The sequence below is a fragment of the Lynx canadensis genome, chromosome A3 (genome assembly GCF_007474595.2).
Source record: "Lynx canadensis isolate LIC74 chromosome A3, mLynCan4.pri.v2, whole genome shotgun sequence".
Classification (NCBI taxonomy): domain Eukaryota; kingdom Metazoa; phylum Chordata; class Mammalia; order Carnivora; family Felidae; genus Lynx; species Lynx canadensis.
In genome coordinates, this window is record NC_044305.1 from 28,787,559 (window position 1) to 28,807,843 (window position 20,285).

Genomic DNA, 20,285 nt, shown 5'->3' on the forward strand with positions numbered 1-20,285 from the left:
TTTGCTTTGATTCTCGCTCTATTTCAACCTGTCAACTTCACTAACGAGGAGACCGAGGCTCGGAGAGGTGAGGTGATGTGGCAGAAACAGAATTTGGGCCCCTGTGTCTGTTACCTCTGGGTTCCTCTTCAAGGGCAGCACCGCCTCCCGGTCACCTCTGCAGGTGGCCTTGCTAGGTCACTGAAAGGGTGGGGGAAGAAAAATTTCCTCTGCCCCTCAACGCTCATTCTGGCTGGTCTATGAATGAAACCGATAGGAGCCAGATTAGCAGGAGGAGATCGAATTTAATTACATACATGCGGGGAATCCACCTAAACGTGAGCGATTCCCGAGACCGTCAGGCAAGATGAGGTATCTGTAACATCTTGGACTAAGGGGAATGGGGTAGGGGTCTGGGGCCTCCGAGCGAAGGAAGGCAGTGCCCCCCTGGAAGAACGGGAAGGGCCAAGGTTTGTTGGGTCACCGAGGAACAATGGGACAAAGGGAGGATTTGGATCAGACAGGCCTTGCTGGGCTCCTCCCTATCCACCAAGCCAAGGTCATGTCACGCTGCCATCATCTATGGTGATGGCACCCTTCCTGGAGCAGTTCCTTTGTAAAAAACCATTTTAGGCCACTGGGGAGGCGGGAGGCCAACGTTTCTCCCTGACCTTGATTGTTTTCAGCTTGAAAAAAATCCACGTGCCCAGAGTAGCGCATCTTAGGGCGACGCATGCTGAACCCCTACGGTTCCGGCCACTGAAACTTCCCCGGAAGTTTCCCATATTAAAAGATGAGCCCGGGACTGTGGAGCGAGAAAAACGGGCTAGTAGCCGAGTGGCGAGGGAGCTGCAAAGGGAGGGAAGACACAGATTCTAAGGAGGACAAGCCGGAAAGAACAAGGGGAAACACGTGTGCCCGCAGCCCCTTAAAGCGGCTCCCAGTCCCAGGAGTGGGGCTGTCCATAGTGGGGCCAGGTGTGGCCACCTGGCCCAGGGGATGGGCGGTCTGCACTCCACCTGTTGACAAAGGGAAGCTGATAGAGGACACAGACTGAAAAGGCGCCCATGGAGGAAACTGGGAGACAGGAAGTAGAACCGGTAGAGACACGTGCTCTCCAGCCGGCTCTCCGATTCATAAATGCGGGAAAGTATGAGTAAGGAGAGTTTGGTTTTGTCGTTGCTGTCGGGTCGCGGTGTGAATGTAGGGTGCTTTTTGGTTGCTTGCCGGCTGGTTTAGAGGGGGGATAAGCCGTCTGCTTCGTGATGCTGCTGGCTTCTGGCGCCTGGGAATTGGCCCTGGAAATCCTCACTTTAAGGTCAGCTGTAGGGCTTGTCGCCAATGGTCTTGAGAGCAATGAGCTGGGTCTGCTTTGGTGTGGTTTGCATGATTCCAGGAGGATTTGTTCTTTTATTTTGATCACGGTGTAGGTGGTTAGCTTTACCTCGTAAGGTCTTCCCCAGCGAGGTGACAGCTCATGTTTTCGTCTAAAGACCTTCTTCTAAAGGCCAGGAGACTGGGATGTAGGGCTTGTCCAATATTCTGGACCTTTATAAGAGGCAAGGGCACTGCTTCTGGACATCGAAGCCCCGTTTCTTGACAGAGTTTTCCTACACTCCTTTTTCTGTCTAGACTGCTACTGTCCCCTTGCCCTGATGATCGAGGGTGATGCAGGGCATGGAATTTTAATGAGTACCCCCGAGTTTTTGCAAGTCAGTGGTTCATCTCTGCCGTAAAATGAGTTTCCCGGTCCGATTCAATCCATAAAGGGATGCCAAAGTGAGAAAAAAAAATCTCAGTTATTAATGTCCTTGCCACTGCTGTGGCATGGGCTCATCCAGTTGGATAGCATCAATCCATCCACCAAACATGCAGACAATAACCAGTGAGAACAGCCCGAGGCCAAGGGCAAATGTACAAAATCCATCTGAAGTACAGGAAAGGGCAGGGTGGGCCTAGGAGGACTTCCTGGGGTGGGGGGGGCATCACTTCCTTCCAGAAATTTGGTGAGATTCACAAGGAGTACACAGGGAAACCATTTGCTCAGAAATGTTGTGGATATCACGGCAATACCAATTGACTCTTGGTTCCTTCACGATCCCCTGTCTGCACATATGTCCCATTTGGTGCAAGAAAAGTACAAGCCAAAGGATTAAAAAAAAAAAAAAAGGGTAGGGGGCTCTAGGAGGTCCGTTTGGCCTGATAAATATATAATTCATCCGGTAATTGTTTGGCACTCTTTGTACACGACTGTCTTTTTCAGATGGTAGGGCCTCTGCCTGAGAGTTAATAACATCCGTGAAGGATAAAGGCAGGTTTAAAAATTGGGTGGAGAGAGGTGTCTGAGAGATCCTCTTGTGGCCTTGAGACCATTTTGATACTCGTAAGGCAATCAAGGGGAAGAGAGTGGGCTCTCCGTGATCGGGGGATAGTAAGGTAGCTGGATTTCAAGTGTTAACAACCACGTAAGATGATGGAAGCGTTGGTCAAGAGCTTGTTCACAAGTGGTCTGTCGCTGTGTAGAGGGGTGCCGGGTCTTACGAACTTGGAAGAGAGCAGACACCGCATGGGGAACACGGAGGGGAATGCGGGAGCCTAACGTAAGAGCGTTGGCTTTGTCGATCCGAACGCTGCCGCTGCATGTAGACGTGGGGCCACACCTGACGCCACAAGGTCTAACTGGCATGAGCAACATACTACGAAATGTATCTGAGAGGCAAAAGATCGTCCTAAAATGCCTGCAGCAATCCCATGATTTTTATGGCAGTATAGATAAAAAGGTTGGTTAAATTCGGTAAGCCAAGAGCTGGGGGTGCTGACGATGTCAATTTCAAGGCCTCAGAGGAGGTTAATGTCTCTGAGGGCCAGGGAACATGCTCTGAGGGAACACGTCTGGGAAAAGGGGACACAAGGTTAGCAAGGGTTGCAAAATTAGGGATGCATGGGTAGCCTTAGCCAGCTGCCTCTAAAAAATTACTCTTTCGTTTGGGGAAGAATTTTGGACAAAATTGACTCAAGGCATTTTAGGGTGAGCTTTTAAATGCCCTGGGATCATCTCATGTCCTAAGCAGATAATAGTTGTTTGCCCCCATTGAAGTTGGAGCTGGACGCCCTCTGGCCTCATTCAGCTAGAGCCTTTAGGAGAATGAGGGTCTGTAAGAGCTTAGTTTGATTACAAAGCAAAAGATCCGTCAACATATTGAACCAGCGGTGGAGCCTCTGGTAAAGGTCACAGAAGCTAAGTCTGCTTTAAGTACGCGGAAGACATTGAGGGAGACTCCCAGTGTTCCTGAAGTTCACGAGTCAGTACTAAATTGTGTCCCTCTGTGAGTGCAGAAAGAAATTGTGAGTCTGGGTGCAATGAGATCGAAAGGAAAGCTGAGCAGCGATCAGTTACTATAAACCAGGCGGCCTCAGCATCAGCGGGAATCGAGGTAAGAATAATAGCCGGACTGGGGACTGAAGGGTGCAGAAGGACAAAGGCTTACGGCCCTTCGATCTTGCACCAAAAGACAGATCTGGTTCCAGTCTGCATCAGATGTACCTTCTTTCTTTACGGGCAAGCCTGGAGTGTTACAGGGTGAAGGGAAAGAAAAGCACGCCCTCCTGCAAGAGAAAGTCTAGCAGAGATTCAACTCCTCACTCGGCGGGGCCGGAGAGAGCATTCAGGCGTCCCGCGCTTTTCCAAAAGTTCGCATCACACAACTTGGCTTTTACGAAAGACCCACACTGGTCCCTGTTTTCGCTAACTGCAAGAAATCCCAAGAGGATTTTTGTTTTTTACGGGAAAAGGCAAAAAGCGTTTTTCTCGTAGTGAGCCCTTATAGAGAGAGGCTGCACACATCCCGAGCACGGTGAGTGCCCCCCCGTCCCCCCCGCCCCCCCGCCAAGCTCCTTCCCCGGGAACTACCCTCAGCATCTCAGCGTCAAAACACCAAGAGCTTCCACGTGTCTGTGAGCATCTGTGCTTTGTCTTGATGTATTTTGTGCATCGGTTAGCAAGATGTGTCTTGAGGTATCCGCAGAGCCTAAGAGAGGTTAATTTTGAATCTTGGCTGACGCGAGATTTCATAGGGGTGCTCTGCCTATGTACAGGGAGGGAAACCCGTACTGAGCTACTGCTAGAACCCATTTATTCCTTCCCCAATTTAATGCCATGCACGCGGGCTCAGCACTCAATCCAACCCCGTGTGCATGTGTAGCCCAGGAACCCATTGGGACATCTTAAAAAAAAAACTTTTTTTTTAATGTTTACTTATTTTTGAGAGAGACAGAGACAGAATGTGAGCAGGGGAGGGGCAGAGAGAAAGGGAGACAGAATCGGGAGCAGGCTCCAGGCTCCGAGCTGTCAGCAGAGAGCCCCACGCGGGGCTCGAACTCACAAACCGTGAGATCATGACCTGAGCTGAAGTCGGATGCCTAACCGACTGAGGCACTCAGGTGCCCCTAACTGGAGCATCTTTTAAAGACATCTTCTTCAAAGGTGCCTGGGTGGCTCAGTCATTTAAGTGTCTGACTCTTAATCTTGGCTCAGGTCTTAATCTCAGGGTGGTGAGTTCGAGCCCTGCATTGGGCTGCACGCCGGGCGTGGAACCTACTTTAAAAAAAAAAAAAAATTAAATAAATAAAGACTTCCTCTTCAGAGGAATTAAAACCAAAATGAGTTTCTAGCAAGGGAAGTAAGAGATTTGGGGCTAGGCCTGAAGGAAGGGAGATAAAAATGCCCTTTTCATTGCATTTTATAGTGGCATTAAATCTACATAACATATTTCCACCTAAAAGACTTGCTGGTGAGCAGTTTGAAACTAGAAAGGTGTTGGGCACCTGGGTGGCTCAGTTAGTTAAGCATCTGACTTTGGCTCAGGTCATGACCTCATGGTTCACGAGTTTGAGCCCTGCTTCGGGTGAGCCCCGCTTTTCTCTTTCTCTCTCTCTCTCTCTCTCTCTCTCTGCCCCTCGCTCACTTGCGCCCTCTCTCTCTCAAAAAAGAAAAGAAAAGAAAACTAAAGAAAAGACAAGAGAAGAGAAGGAAAAAAAAGAAAAAGATATTGGGGAGGGCTGGGACGTGTGCAGTGAAAGGCTGCCCAGACTCTCCGACAGCCTGAATGGGATCCCAGGGGACAGGTGGGGAAAATTCTTTGAGCTGATAGTGGAGAAAATCACACAGTGTCATTTAAGAAATGTTCCCCATCCTCTATTTTCGGCTTAATAGTGGGTTCTGGGGTGCGGCTAGGTTCAGCTGACCCGTCATTTGAGGGGGAACTGTCCCTCAAGAGGAGATAAATGAACTTTCTGACGGTGATGGGGTTTAGGGAAATTGCTTCTTAAACTTTTCTTTTTCTTTTTTCTTTTTTAAATGTTTATTTAGTTACTTTGAAAGCGAGAGCAGGGGGAGGGGCAGAGAGAGAGGGAGGGAGAGAGAATCCCAAGCAGGCTCTGTGCTGTCGGCCCAGAGCCTGACATGGGGCTCAATCTCACGAACCATGAGATCATGACCTGAGCCAAAATCACGAATCAGATGCTTCACCGACTGAGCCACCCAGGTGCCCCAAGCTTTCCTTTTTCTGAACCATGGCACAATTTTTCTTTTAATGTTCTAGATTCTTACAGTATCTGCAATTGCCTGGAGGCAAATAGGGAATGGGTTTTGCATTCTGTCAGAGTCATGCTCTTGCCTTTCCAAAGATTCAGATTCAAAGATTCTTGCAAAAGCAAGAATCGTTGCTTTAAAGTCTTTTTTTTTTTTCCTTGCCCCCTGGAAGCCGGCTCAGTTGGGCAAAAAGGAGGTCTTGGAACCCCAGTCTCTTCCACTTCTGGTTAGCACACCTCCAGATGGCAGGGACCAGAGAGAGAACCCTCCCTGGGCTTAAAGTTAAGCTCTCAGTTAAGAACACAGAACAAGATGAAAGCAAAACCTTCCCCAGTTTTTTATATATGCACATTCACAGCTTTAGCTAAGCCCTGGTTCTCTCCGAGCCACACTGATACCTCAGAAGGGTGGGGGACAGTGTGTTGTCCAGCGTGCCTGGTTGGACAGAAGTTTCCTTGAGGTCAGCAGGGGATCTAGTGTCCATCTGACCTATTCTGTGGCCAACTTATTCTAACCCGGGAGTCTCTGGGCAAGGGGGCTAGTGCTCTAACAGCTCTCAAGTGCCCCACCCACGCCCACCAATTTTGTGACGTTGGCTTCCAAGATGTCCCTTGGCGACAGCTTTTTTTTTTAATTTAAATTTAAATTTTATTTTATATTTTATTTTATTTTATTTTTGAAAGAGAGAGAGAGACAGAGACAGAGTGTGAGCAGGGGAAGGCCAGAGAGAGAGGGAGAGAGAGGGAGACACAGAATCCAAAGCAGGCTCCAGGCTCCGAGCTGTCAGCACAGAGCCCAACGCGGGGCTCGAACCCACGAACTGTGAGATCATAACCTGAGCTGAAGTCGGGCGCTTAACCGGCTGAGCCACCCAGGCGCCCCTTAGCAACAGCTTTTACCTCGTGGGCATAGTGACCCACAGCTAGCTTGTCTAAACAGACACTGGTCTGGGAGAACCGTGAACTCAGCAGTCTGTGAGGCCGGCTCCATCAGTAGGCCTATAGGACCTATAGGACCTACGTTTGTGTTCGTACCCTTCTTATGACAAATGACACAGAAGACACAGAAAAACGGTGACTATCTCTGAGAGGAAATGGGTCAGTAAAACCCAAGAGCGCTCTATCAAATTTACCAGAGTCATTAAAACCGAGGAACGACTTCTTCATATGTTTTTTTCCTGCTCATTTCAATTTAGAGACAGAGAGAAAGGACTCCCCACTTTTGCTCCACCAGATGCCGCAGACAGAGATTCCGGGCTGCTGCCGTGGTAAGAATTCTTACCTCTGCCGGCTGTTTGTCCTAGGATCTCTCCTCTGTAGCGTCTCCAGCCAGGACAGTCTACCCTGCTAGCCGCGCCAACTATTGAGGAGGAAAAGTCTTCCTCTACTCCTCAAGGTTCTTCTGGCTGGTCTAAGAATTAACTTGATATGTGGGGCGCCTGGGTGGCTCTGTCGGTTAAGCGTCCAGCTTCAGCTCAGGTCATGATCTTGCGGTCTGTGAGTTCGAGCCCCGTGTCGGGCTCTCTGCTGACAGCTCGGAGCCTGGAACCTGTTTCGGATTCTGTGTCTCCCTCTCTCTCTGCCCCTCCCCCGTTTATGCTCTGTCTCTCTCTGTCTCAAAAATAAATAAACGTTAAAAAAAAAGTTAAAGAAAAAAAAGAATTAACTTGATACGAGACAGATTAGCAGGAGGAGATCGAATTTAATTACATACATGCGGGGAATTCACATAAACGTGAGCGATTCCCGAGACCGTCAGGCAAGACGAGGTATCTGTGCCATCTTGGACTAAGGGGCATGGGGTAGGGGTCTGGGGCCTCCGAGCGAAGGAAGGCAGTGCACCCCTGGAAGAACGGGAAGGGCCAAGGTTTGGTGAGCAGGTCGCTGCTGGGCCACCCAGGAACAACGGGACAAAGGGAGGATTTGGATCAGACAGGCCTTGCTGGGCTCCTCCCTATCCACCAAGCCAAGTTCATGTCACTCTGCCATTATCTGTGGTGACGGCTCCCTTCCTGGAGGAGGTCCTCTATAAAAAACCATTTTAGGCCACTGGGGAGGCGGGAGGTCAACGTTTCTTCCTGAGTCTTGTGGGCCTTGACTGCTGTCAGCTCGAAAAAAATCCACGTGCCCAAAGTAGCGCATCTTAGGGCATCAGACCCATTCAGCCGAAATGATGCACGAAGTTCTTAGGGTCTCGAGTCACAGCCAGTGGGGGCCGAGACCCCCACTCAAACCTCCTCGTCAGGGTCCAGCACTCTTTGTCATCCACCCCTCTGCTCTCTTCTTGGTCATTTGCCAGAGCCAAGGTGGGGGGGGGGCACATTCTGCCTGTCATGGGTGTGATGGCACCTCGCTTGGCCAGCGGACCTCAGACAGGCTCTGGAGTTGTTCACATATGGGTGTGAATCTCCCGGTTTGCAGAGACTCAAGTTAACCCCGTTTCTCCCGCTGTGAGATAGCAATGATAGTACCTATGTCATAGTATTGCTATCAAGATGAGAAAAGGTAACAGATATGAGATGTTTGATCTGCCCACGGCGAGCACTAATTTGACGGTGGTTAATATTTCCATGTTTGGGGCCCCTGGGTGGCTCAGCCGGTTACGATCTGACTCCCGATTTCAACTCAGGTCGCGATCTCAAAGTTCGTGAGCTCGAGCCCTGAGTCGGGCTCTGCGCTGACAGCTCGGATCCTGCTTGGGATTCTGTCTCCCTCTCTCTCTGCCCCTACCCGCCCCCCCCCCCAAAATAAGTAAATAAACTTTCAACACTTCGCGTTTACGGTGATTGATTGATTCACTTATCCAAAAATACGCGTGCCAAGCCCGATGTAGGCTCTGAGAAGATGCGAGTAACACACAGCCTGTGTTTCCCAGAGCTCAGTCTAGGGATGGGGGCAGACATAAACAGGTGATCTGGTGTGGTGACATGCATCGGTAAACGAGGTCCCAAAGTGCGCACGGCGCAAAATGCCCGTGGGAGCTGAGAGGATGGACAGAGGATGCTGATTTCTCTTTTCCAACCCACCTGTCTATTCCGTCTCAGCTTTCTCAAGGCCCAGCCTGCCCACCTTGTCCCTAGAGACTGAATCTTGTCTTTGTGGTGCTAGGTCTCCATTCCCCCTCCACCTCTGGGGGAGGCCTTGAATCGTCTCTGCTCTGTCATGAATCTTTGAAGCATTATGCTATATATATATATATTTTTTTTAGCATTTATTTGGTTGTTTATTTATTCAGTTCGTTGTTTTTGAGAGAGAGAGAGAGCAAGCCGGAGGAGGGCAGACAGAGAGAGAGAGAGAGAGAATCCCAAGCAGGCTCCTCGCTCTCGGCGCAGGGCCCGAAGCCGAGCTCGAACCCACGAACTGTGAGGTCGTGACCTGAGCCCAAAATCATGAGTCGGATGCTTCACGGACTGAACCACCCCAGCGCTCCAGCATTATGATGTTTTTAAATTTTTTTTTTTAACGTTTATTTATTTTTGAGACAGAGAGAGACAGAGCATGAACAGGAGAGGGGCAGAGAGAGGGGGAGACAGAATCGGAAGCAGGCTCCAGGCTCTGAGCCATCAGCCCAGAGCCCAACGCGGGGCTCAAACTCACGGACCGCGAGATCGTGACCCGGGCTGAAGTTGGATGATTAACCGACTGAGCCACCCAGGTGCCCCCCTTTTTTTTTTTTTTATGATGTTTTTAAACTCCTTTGTCGATCACAGGAAACCTTGGTGCTTGTAAATACCCACAAGAGGGGTTTTGGGGAAAATACGTAAATGACAAACAAGCGCACACAAAAGGTAGACTGTCTGAGTCCCCCCCACCCCCATGCCCCCCTCCACCTCTTTTAAACCGGTGTGGAGCCTGGGCCCAGAGACAGACCATGCAGGACCTACCCTCCCTCTTACAGAGAGCACGCGGCAGAAGTGGCATGAAACCGTGTCACGACTACGCGTTCTGTGGCTGTCCCTGCTGCTTCTTTAGAAAGAGTTGACCTCCCGGAGGACTTCTTAGCACCAACTCTGGACAAGGTACCTGGAGAAAAGCATGACATCATTTCCTAAACCCTACAATCCAGGAAGTTTGTCTTAGGGAAAAAAAAAAAATCATAAAAGTGAACGCCTGGTGTTTCTTATCTCCCTTCTTCTCCCTAAGCTGGTCTTGCACAAGCAGGATGACCTTCCATTGGGTGACAAGTATGTCGTAAGTGAAACGTTTACACGCACGACAGGAATGACCTGGTGCCTCGCCCACCTCATTAGAATTCTAATTGGATGTGTAGGAGAGGCTGCTATAAATGGTAAGGAGATCCCCAGCTGTCTCCCCACACCTTCTGTCCGTCTGTCCGCGCCATTCCCAGAGAAGAGGCAGAGGAAGGCGAACATGACGGGTGAGTGCATGGCATCTACTCTACAGGTCCTTGCTGGAAGCTTCTCCTGGACCAGCCTGAGAGGCCAGTGTTCAGCTCGGGACAGCTGCCCCAGGGGCTCTGAAGGCTAGATCTTAGTATTTAAGGAGGGCATTCAAAGGCGCCTCTTCCTCAGTGGCTGCCTAGTCCCTCCAGCGTGGTTCCAGGGGTAGAACATGCTTGGAATGTAGTCCAGAGTAATGGGCCGTGTAGTCAACCCAGCTTGGACCTCACATCCCTCGGACAGATGGACGAGTCTCGCCCCTTTCAAGCCGGCTGAGACCTGCTTCCCGTATTTCTCAGTGCGGTTTTCCCAGCTGTCAGTCATGTCGGCAAAGAAAAGCACATCTCAGAGCTCCAAGGGAGAGAGAGAGAGAGTGATGGCGTGTAAGTTGATTTAAAAAAAAAAAAAAAAAATCATTAGCGCGGCTGGAATGTTCCTAAGTAAACCACACATCCGGAAGCACCGCAGGCTCTTTTTGAAAGGGACTTGATGAGCTGAAACTTCCCCGGGGCGGAAGGAGCAGGTGTACCACAGGCCGTCCCTGCAAGCAGCACGGGAGAAGGAGGTGAAAAGGAGCTACAGAAAGTACAGGTTTTTTAGTTCTGCGGTCGCCGGTCGCCGGTGGAGGCTCTGGGCTCTTGTGAGCACCCCTGCCAGGCAGCGTGCTAATTATTGCCTGTCATGGGTGCTCAGCCTAGTGGGTTGCCAGAGACGCCAAACCCAAACAAGGCATGAGTCAAACCTGTAAAATATCGCGAGTGGGGGTTAGGACCTGGGGAAGGTTTGCCAAAGAAATCGCTCAGCACGATGCAAACGGCGAAGGCCGGTTACTTCGGAATCCCAAAGAGCAGGACGGGGGAGGGGGCTGCAAACGTGAACCCCCCCCCCCCACAGTCCCCCGTTTCCTCCTGTGCACCTGCAGCATTGCTGGGTTGCTGAGAAGAGCCCTGGATCCTGTAGACGTTAGCACCAGGGGATGTCAGGGTCCCCTGGGCCGACTCCCTCCCTCTAGGCGGACTGTCGGGGCCGCACAGAAAGTCGGTAGCAGAACCCAGACTGCCCTTTCCACTCTGTCCTGTTACCAGAGCTGAGCTCCTAGATGAGCCGTGTGTGACCTCTGTGGCGCAGAAACGCGGTACCGAACTTGAACTCTCCTCCCCAGCTGCTTTTGTGTTCCTTAACGTCACCGAGCCTCAGGTTTCCGTTTGCAAGAGGAAAGGCTTGGAGTCAATAGACTCCAGGCTCCTTCTCGTAGGAAATGCTGTGCCATGAGAGGAAAACCAGGGGCGGGGAGCACGGGCCCCAGGGCCTAGTGTAGCCCCCCCAATAGCTCTGCAGGCCCTGCAAGCCCCGTCCCCCCAAACCTGCCCGCCGTGAGGCCGCTCCACACGTGTGGGCCCAGCGTGTCAGTGCCTGTGACTCGTGGAGACGCTGAGCTCTAAGAGCTCCGCATCTAAATCGACCAGAGATGTCCTAAGGTCACAACAGAAGGGAGACAATAGCGGGGGGGGGGGGGGGGGAGAATCAATTTTTTAAAAAGGCAGGGGAGAGACAGGTGAATTATCTTCACTCCCTTCGACGTGTCACATTGTGACACAGGCAGTTCCTAGCTCAGCGTTTAGTCCCCCAGCCAGGCGGTGCTCAGAAAGTGTTTTCCGAATGAATGAATTTTACCTGTTGGACACCTCGGGAAAGGAGCCAAGGGGAGGTGCAGACGGGGACAAAGACAAATGAACTGTGGTCTCTGCCTTCCGTGAGCTCTCAGCCTGACAGCGCTTGGAAACACCAGTTGGTAGGCAAGTGACCCTCAAGGTGGACTGTCACGAGGCTGCATGGCGAATCGGACCCCCGTGCTGTGGGGGCCGAGGTGGGGAGGAGATTAACTCAGCCAGGATGGCGCCGGGGGAGCGAAGCAGACGGCATTTGGTCACAAGGAGTCGGGCACGGCGAGGAGTTTCGCGGGGTGAGGAGTGTTCTGGGCACAGGGAACAGGAAAAGAAATGTGGGTGGGCCGGCAGGCGTGACCCAGGGGACCGGCAGGGTCCCACGTGTGCTGGTTTGAGAGGACTCTGTGTCCCATTCCTAACTTAAGGTTCTAGTTGGAATCTGCAGGGGCTCAGAGAGAGCAGCCTGGGCTGCGGTGGGGACCACGGTGGCAGAGGAAGGCGTGGCTGGCAGCGTGGGGGGGTGTCCTGGGCCTGCTGCCCACTGGGGACATTGGGCTCACCTGCGGGGGAAGCCTTGTTCCCTCTCCCCCAGAGCCACCTGGGGGCCGGGGGTCAGAGGCAGAGTCCTCAGGGTACAAGCCTGTGGGAGGCCAGGACCGACCTTCTGGGGACGAAACCCTCCGTCCCCCTGGGGCCGTCAGCTTTCTTGCCAATTGCTTTACTGGGCAGACCACTACCTTCCGGGCCTCGTTCCCGATGCGCAAAGGACCCGTGCCATTCTGGGCTGTGGGTCTGCCGCAAAGCATTTTTCCCCGGAGCTGGGACACCGGTGGCTCTTTCTGCTGTAGAAGCAGTCGGGCACTCCTGCTGGGTCCTGCCTCCGTCTGCAGACCCGGAAGCGTCCAGGACTCTCCTCGCAGGGGCCCTCGCTTTGTGTGTCAGCCCCCGGGACCAGAGCAACATCTAGGCTCTCTCTGCAGGCCGAGCCGCCCTGTAAGGCTCCGGGGCTCAGGGTTGCAGCCCTCAGGCTCAGCTTGTGGAGGAGGACAGCTGCCCCCTGCCTGCCTCAGGCCCAGCGGCTTCCTCTCACCTGGGGTCGTCCCTGCTGTCCCCCTGCCCTCGTGGGACCCAGACCTGCCAGCGGCTGTATCCCCTTGCAACGCAGGCTGCCCGTTTCCACTTTTGCTACCCAAGATTGTACGGGGAGGTCGAATCGCCGAAGGGTGACAGGCTCACATCCAGAGAGGGGCCCTGGGTTGCGTCTCAGCTCTGTCTCTGCCAGCTGAGTGACCTTGGGCAGCTGACTTAACCGCGTATCTCAGCTGTCTCCTCTCTGAAATGGGGCTCTTTCAGGGGCGCCTGGGTGGCTCAGTTGGCTAAACGTCTAACTCCAGCTCGGGTCATGATCTCGTGGTTCGTGGGTTCGAGCCCCGCGTCGGGCTGTGTGCTGACAGCTCAGAGCCTGGAGCCCGCTTCAGATTCTGTGTCTCCCTCTCTCTCTGCCCCTCCCCCACTCGTGCTCAATCTCTCTCTCTCTCTCTCTCTCTCTCTCAAAAATAAACATTAAAAAAATTTTTTTTAATGGGGCTCTTTTAATATCCCCTTTCTAGATGCTCAGGCCGCATGGCTCATTATTACTTGGGAACTCCTTTTCCTGAGCCTAGTTCCTCCGTGCCTTGGGGTCTGAAGACAGACGCTATGAGATGAAGTCCCTTTTTTTAATCGAGTTTTTCCAAGGAACCTCTCCCACTAAGACCCCCATCCCCGACCCCCTCACCAGCCCCTTCTCAAGTCCCCAGTTCTTGTCTTTGTGTCGTTTTTATTCACCTCATATAACTTCTCAGTCTGTCTCCACCCTGCTGGGCTGTGCTCCACGGATGGGGCAATCCCTCTCCCCAGGGCCCACATGCCGGCCTGGGGTGTGAGCTGAAGGCAGGAAATTCTTTTCCCTATCACCTCGGAGCGGAGCGGAGGGAACAAGGCCCCAGGGTTTTTGGTAGGGGCTGAGGGACGGGTTCAGAAGGTGTCTGACCTTCCCTGCTCTTAGCCTTAGCTTCCTCCCCCTGTAAAAAGGAGGCAGCGATTTCCCCCTCCTGCTTCCCAGAGCTGCCGTGTGGCTCCGGTGAGGCACTTAGTTGTGAGAGTCCTCTGATGGATGTCCAATGACACACAGGCCTACGGGAGTGATTCTCAGTCCTGCTGGCGTGTTAGAATCACCAGCAGGGTTTAAAACAGCAAAAAACAACCAACAAAACCCACCAAGGCTGACCCTAACCGTGAGACCCTAATTTAGTTGGTCTAGGAAGGGGCTCAGGCCAATAAGACTCTCCAGGCCATTCTCATGTGCGGCCAGGCCGGAGACCCACGGGGCCAAGAGGTTCTCACCTGTCCTTGGAAGTGAAGGGGCCAAGGAGTCCTTCTTCCTCCCCGTGCCCCTGACCATGTAATGTCAAGGCAGGGAGTAGGCCACGGGGGGCCCCTTCTCTCTGGCAGCTTCCTGGCACCGTGCCGAAGTTGTTGGTGGCAGCTAGGAGTCACGTGTGGTCAGGCAGAACTTGGCTTCCAGTCTGGGCTTGGGTCCAGGAGCTGCCTGAGCACGTGCTACTTGGCAGATGACGTCAGCCAACTGGATTTTCAAATCTCTCATCCGTGAGATGGGCATAACGACATCGTAAGGGTTTTGTAACTATCGAAGGACGTAACGCAGGTAAAAACGCACGGTGCCTGGTGCATCCGAGGCCCTCGATGGCAGCCCATGAGAAAGCTCAAGCCCTCTTCTATCCTGTGTTGCTATTGCCATTATGTGTGGGAAGGAGCCCAAGGGATTTGTCCCTCTGCCCCGCCCCTGCTGGGGCCCAGGCGTTAGTGAAGAGCACACGTTGGATCCCAATAATAACCCTACAAGGGAGGGTGTTCAGGTGTCACTGTCCCTTCTATAGATGGAGATGTGGGGAGCTTGCCCAAGGCCCTCCAGACTGCCAGTGCAGGGCTCATGCCCCAGCACCCCAGGGAGCTTCACCAGCCCCTTGTTCAGCTGCCCGCAGAACCCCGTCTTCCCCACCAGCTGGGTGCCAAGGGACAGTACCCACCCCCCCTATGCTGCACAGGGATTGAACTTGTCCGAACATGGTAGGGGTGGGGGGGGACGAAGGGAAATGGGCCAGGCTCAAGAGACCTGAGATCTGAGAGGAAAGCCCTGTGTGCCCAGGGCCAGTGGGAGACTGGCCAGGAACTAGGGGGTGTTCCAGGTGCCCAGAGGGGAGTGACAGGGAGAAGAGGGAGAACTGGGAGTGGTTCACAGCCCCTCAGTGACCAGGATTTCAGACCTGGTTTCTGAGCCAAGCTCTGCTTCTAAACTACCCTATAACCCTCTGGGGGCCTCAGTGTTCTTCCTGTAAGACGGGAATATGGGATTACATCACTGTTTTTCAAGCTGCCTGTTGTCACTCATTAGAAGACTGTAAAATCAGTTTAGTGGATTATGACCAGCCATCCAAAAAAAAAAAAAAAAAGGAAGAAGTAGAAGAGAAAATATCGGTACATTGTACATAGTAAAGGTTAGTATTGTTTTGTGAAACTTAGTTGTAGACCCATGTATCTAAACTTTCTTCTTTGAGTGTTTCGGGAGGAAGGCAGGAGGGGGAGGGAGGGGAGCGGGGGAGGTGGGAGGGGGGGGGGCGGAAGGGGAAGGCGGGGGAGGAAGGGGCAGGGGAGGAGGAGGAGGGAGGGGGAGGAGGCAGGAAGGAGGGAGGGCGGGAGGCTGGGAGTGGAGGGCGGGAGGGAGAGGCAGGCGGAGGGCGGGATGGGCTGGAGGGGGGAGTGGGGCGGAAGTGCCGGGGCGGGAGGAGTCTGATTAGAGGGAGGTGAGGAGGGCGCGGTAGGGAGGAGTATAGGAGGCTTGCGTCGGGATTCGGAGGACGGTCCGTGCTGGAGGGTGAGGACTTGAGGAGCCGGCAGCTTACGTTTTTCCTCTTCCTGTCTTGATGTGTTTCTTGTCCTTGCGTGTCTTTCTTCTTCTTTCTTCTTCCTTTTCTCCTTCTTTATTTTCTTTCTTTCTTTTCTTGCTTCTTCCTTTTCATTCCTCTCTACCTCCTTCTTTGAGAGAGAGAGAGAGAGAGAGAGCATGAGTGAGTGGGGTAGGAGCAGAGAGAGAGAGAGAATCCCAACCAGGCTCCACTCAGCTCAGAGCCCGACTCAGGGCTCAAACTCATGAACTGTGAGATCATGACCTGTGCCAAAATCAAGAGATGAACACTTAACCAACTGAGCCACCCAGGCACCCCACACTCTAGAAAATGTACTTCTTAATGTGGTCTCTAACAAAATGCTTGAAGACGCTCAGCTAGACGGTGTTTAGTGTATCTATCAACCTAATTAGGTCTAGAAATCTGTACGATAAGAATCTGTCTTGTCTAGAGACGGGACCTGGGCAGGTGGGGAAGACCTAACCACTTGAGTATCAATTATGTCCTGTTGGATGACCGACCAGCAATTGCATGGTGTGGCCCCCCCAGGAATAGGAAGTAAGAACCCCAGCCACACAGCTGGCAACCTCTGTCTGCTGTCCTGTCTGCGGTGGGTGATTCAATTACAGAGCCAGTCTGATAAAGATGGAGACAGCTGACTAGTAGCACAGTCTGGAATCTGTTCTGTGCTTCTCATGCTATCCCTGCCAAAGGCAGACCACAGAATGAGTGGGTGGGAGTCACCTTTCGGGTGTATGCGATTAGGTTTGGCAATGAATAACACCGAGTTCCCAAGGAGCAATGGCTTAGAGACACAAGACAGGAGTTGACTTCTTCCTTCAACAATTGATCTTGATGTAGGCAGTTCTGGGTGCGGAAGGCAGGCGCACGGATCCCCGGGGGCCCGGGGCTCTGGAGGTAAGCAGATTAAGGGCATTTGTCAACTCTTTTTATTTGTTTTCATTTTTTTAGTTGATTTCTTTCTTTTGAGAGAGAGAGGAGAGAGAGAGAGAGAGAGAGCATGCAAGTGAGGAAGGGGCAGAGAGAGAGAGAGAGAGAAGGAGGGAGAGAGAGAGAGGATCCCAAGCGGGCTCCACACCACCAGTGCAGAGCCGGACGCAGGGCTCCAACTCACGAACTGCGAGATCCTGACCTGAGCCAGAATCAGACGTTTCACCAACTGAGCCACCCGGGGTTGCCCCTGCCAATTGCTTTTAAAAAGAGGTTTCCTCAAAGGAACTGAAAACAGGTATTCAAACAAATGCTTGCATATGAACGTTCATAGCAGCACTATCCAGAAGGGCCAAAAGGCAGAAAGAACCGAAGTGTCCCTCAACTGATGAGCGGCTGAACGAAATATGGTATAGCCATATCATGCAGCCAGAGGCAGGAATGAACTCCCCCAAAACGCCATCACATGGGTGAACCTTGAAAACGTAACGCTAAGCGAAAGAAACCAACCCTAAAGACCACCCCTCTGTGTGGCTCCTTTTATACGAAATGTCCAGAAGAGTCCGGTCCATGGGGAACAGAAAGCAGGTTAGTGGTCGCCAAGGGGGAATGGGGATTGATGAGTGGTTCTGAAACCGGATAGTGGTGATGGTTTCACAACATGGTGAACGTACTAAGCGCCTCCGAAGTATCCACTTTAAAACGGCTAAAGTGGTCAATTTCATGCTCTGTGAATTTTAGCTCAATGAAAAAAAAAAAGAGGTGTCCTGGCAGTTAACGTATAGAACTTCTGTCTACGGGTCATTGGCCAGAATTCATTCACGTGACTACTCTTCCCCATCCCCGCCCCCGCCCCCGGCTGCAGGGGGGGCCAGGAAGTGTAGTGCCCAGTTATATGGGGGACTTAATTACCAAGAAAGAAGGGGCGAGGAAATATCGGGAGGGACACTTAGTGATCTCTGCCCCATTGGGACTGCTGGTGGCAATGCTATTCTCAGGAGAAAGAGCTGGAGACGTGGCCCCAGGCCTGACACGAGAGGCGAGCAGAACTCAGGGAGGTGGCATGGGACCAGGAGAACACGGGAATGAGAATCCAGAGTGTCCCATTCAGGCAAGCCACCTTCCGGGCCCCCCTGTGCTCGCATCCGGAATGAGGACGTGAGCACATGATCCGTCTCCAAGGTTCCTTTCCCTCTGATGTTTTTTTAAGAGCGTGTGTTAATGAGTCCACTGTCGGAGTCACATCACACAACTCTCCCTTCCTCCCTTTGTTCTGTCCAGACTGGTGCAGAAAACTGCCCTGAGGCTCGTAAACCTGAGAAGAACCTTACATGGTTGTGTCCCTCCCCCACTCCCTGCCCTTCCCCTCCCTTCCCCTCCCTTCCCCTCCAGCAGAGGGGGCTGTGATTAGGGGGACGTGAAGGGGTGGAGGGGGGAGGGAAATGAGGAAATCCACAGACAGGATGACCAGATCCTCGATTTGGGGGCTGGCAGAGCCAGTCCTAGGGTTCAGAGGCAGGACAATGACTGAAGGTGGCAGCCAGTGGAAGGAGAAAGTTTCCAGAAACCACACCGGAGGCTTCTCGAGCAGGCACTCGAGCTGCCCTGTCCACTCCGGGCGGCAGGGACAGGCTGCTCCCATTTTATGCACCCCCCCCCCCCCCCCCCCCCGTGCAGAGCGAATGCTGTTTGGGAACACATTTCCCTTCCCTGCCCTGCTCACTCTCTCCTCTTTGTCGGAATGAACATGCGCACGGGGAGGAAAATGCATGGTGAGGTCCACTCACCCCCTGGGTAACTTCTGGACTGAAGGTCCTGCACGGGCAGGGACCCGGGGGCCGCCGGCAACAGGACGGTGCCAGGAAGACCTGAGTTCAGAACCTGGCTCTGCCAGTTACTAGGCCTACGGACCCCAACTCAGAAGTTTATCCCCCTGAGTGTCAGTTTCCAACGCTTATGAGGATTCCACCCAGGATGTCGGCCATGTGCTCTATTGTTAACAGCAGTTGGCGTATGCAGGAGACCGAGGCCACATGTGAGCCCCGCTCTCCTCACCTCCCCGCTCAGAGAGGCCCCGGTGCATCCCACAGGCACCCTGCTTCGGAGTTTGGCTCCTTCGTGCCGGGGCTCACGCTTGGTGTCGGGAGATGCAGAGAAGGACACGGGGGTTTAAACCCTGAGCTGGTGGCAAGATCCCTCCCTGGACCCGCTGTCTTCGGCTCACACCAGCCCGAACAGCCTGCATTTCACTTGGGAGTGTCTTTGATGAGCCTGTACCCACCTCCCCAGCTGCTTGGGCCGGAGCCCCTGGCCCCAGGCCTGCCTCGGAGGCCCACCCTCTCCCGCCTCCCTTTCCTCTTGTGCCCAGCGCCTCTGCACTAGCCAAACGACACCCCTGCTTGCCCTGCCTTCGGATTCCCTTCCCCACCTTCTGGAATCCCTTCGCATCGAACAAAACTCTCTCCAAGACCTGGCACTGCCAACGAAGCCTTTTCTGATCTCTACGACTGGAAGTGGTTCTTTTCTGCCTGCCTCTCCTAGCCACCTTTTATCGGGGGAGAGTGGACTCACCCCCTTCCCATCATCCAGTCCCACTTGGGCTTGTCTTACCCACGGCTGAAGCTCTTGGAGGGTTAAAACTGCTTTTCATACATGTTTACACCCCCGGCGTCATGCTTAATGTAATGTCCTGCAAATACTAGGTACTCTAGATGTGTTTGGTGAGTGGATGCCCCCTACGCACCTTTCCTTATGGACTAAATTTTGAGCTGTAGTCATCATGGCCATTGCGTGGCTAGTTTTTTTATTTGTTCAGTTATTCCTTCATCCATTGGTTTATCTACTTGTCCTAACACCACCAAGCAAGGCGCCAGGCATCAGAACGGGAAGATCAAGAAGGCACATTCTGGGTGGCTCAGCTGGTCAAGCATCTGACTTCAGCACAGGTCACGATCTCACGGTTCTTGGGTTCGAGCCCCGAGTCAGGCTCTGCGCCGACAGCTCGGAGCCGGGAGCCTGCTTCGGATCCTGGGTCTCCCTCTCTCTCTGCCTCTCCCCTGCTCAAGAGCTCTCTCTCTTTCTCTCAACAATAAATAAACATTAAAAAAAAAAAAAAAGAAGGCATATTCTGATGGAGAGAGACAGACACATATAACAAAAAAAAGTTGTGCCTGGCACGTCTATGGGATTGCATCACCACACTCCCATCATAAAGCCAGAAAAACGGTTTGGTTTGCAGAGGAATGGATCATAAAACATCTCAGATTCTCGCTTGAAGGAATAAACTTTCTCAGAAGGTTTATGCAGGTGACACTCCTTGTACATCATGGCGTGTGTCATAAACCCTTCTCAGTTTAGTTCCACAATCACATAAGAAGGGGTTTGGGGGCGCCTGGGTGGCTCAGTCGGTCGGGCATCCGATCGGTTCAGGTCATGATCTCTCGGTCCGTGGGTTCGAGCCCCACATCGGGCTCTGTGCTGACAGCTCAGAGCCTGGAGGCTGCTTCGGATTCTGTGTCCCCCTCTCTCTCTGCCCCTCCCCTGCTCATCCGCTCTGTCTCGTTCTCTCTCTCAAAGATAAATAAACATTAAAAACAATTTTTTTTTAAAAAGAAGGCGTCCGAGATGTTTGTCCTCAGCATCTTGTCCAGAGAACTCCTGGAGCTTTGACTTGTTGCTATCTACCACTGTTTTCGGTGAGCATTTGAAAGTCGCTTCCGGACCAGTGATGGCCC

General features: G+C 52.7%; 1 protein-coding gene across 1 annotated transcript in view; it reads left to right on the top strand.

The window, feature by feature from the left end:
- Positions 1–11,774: 11,774 nt before the first annotated feature.
- TGM3 (transglutaminase 3) overlaps positions 11,775–20,285 on the top strand; it is a 36,495-nt gene continuing 27,984 nt past the window's right edge. Inside the window, exon 1 of the mRNA XM_030308999.1 lies at positions 11,775–11,931. Within this exon, the coding sequence (XP_030164859.1) occupies positions 11,862–11,931 (70 nt within the window). The 5' untranslated portion in view covers positions 11,775–11,861. The remainder of the gene's footprint in view (positions 11,932–20,285) is intronic.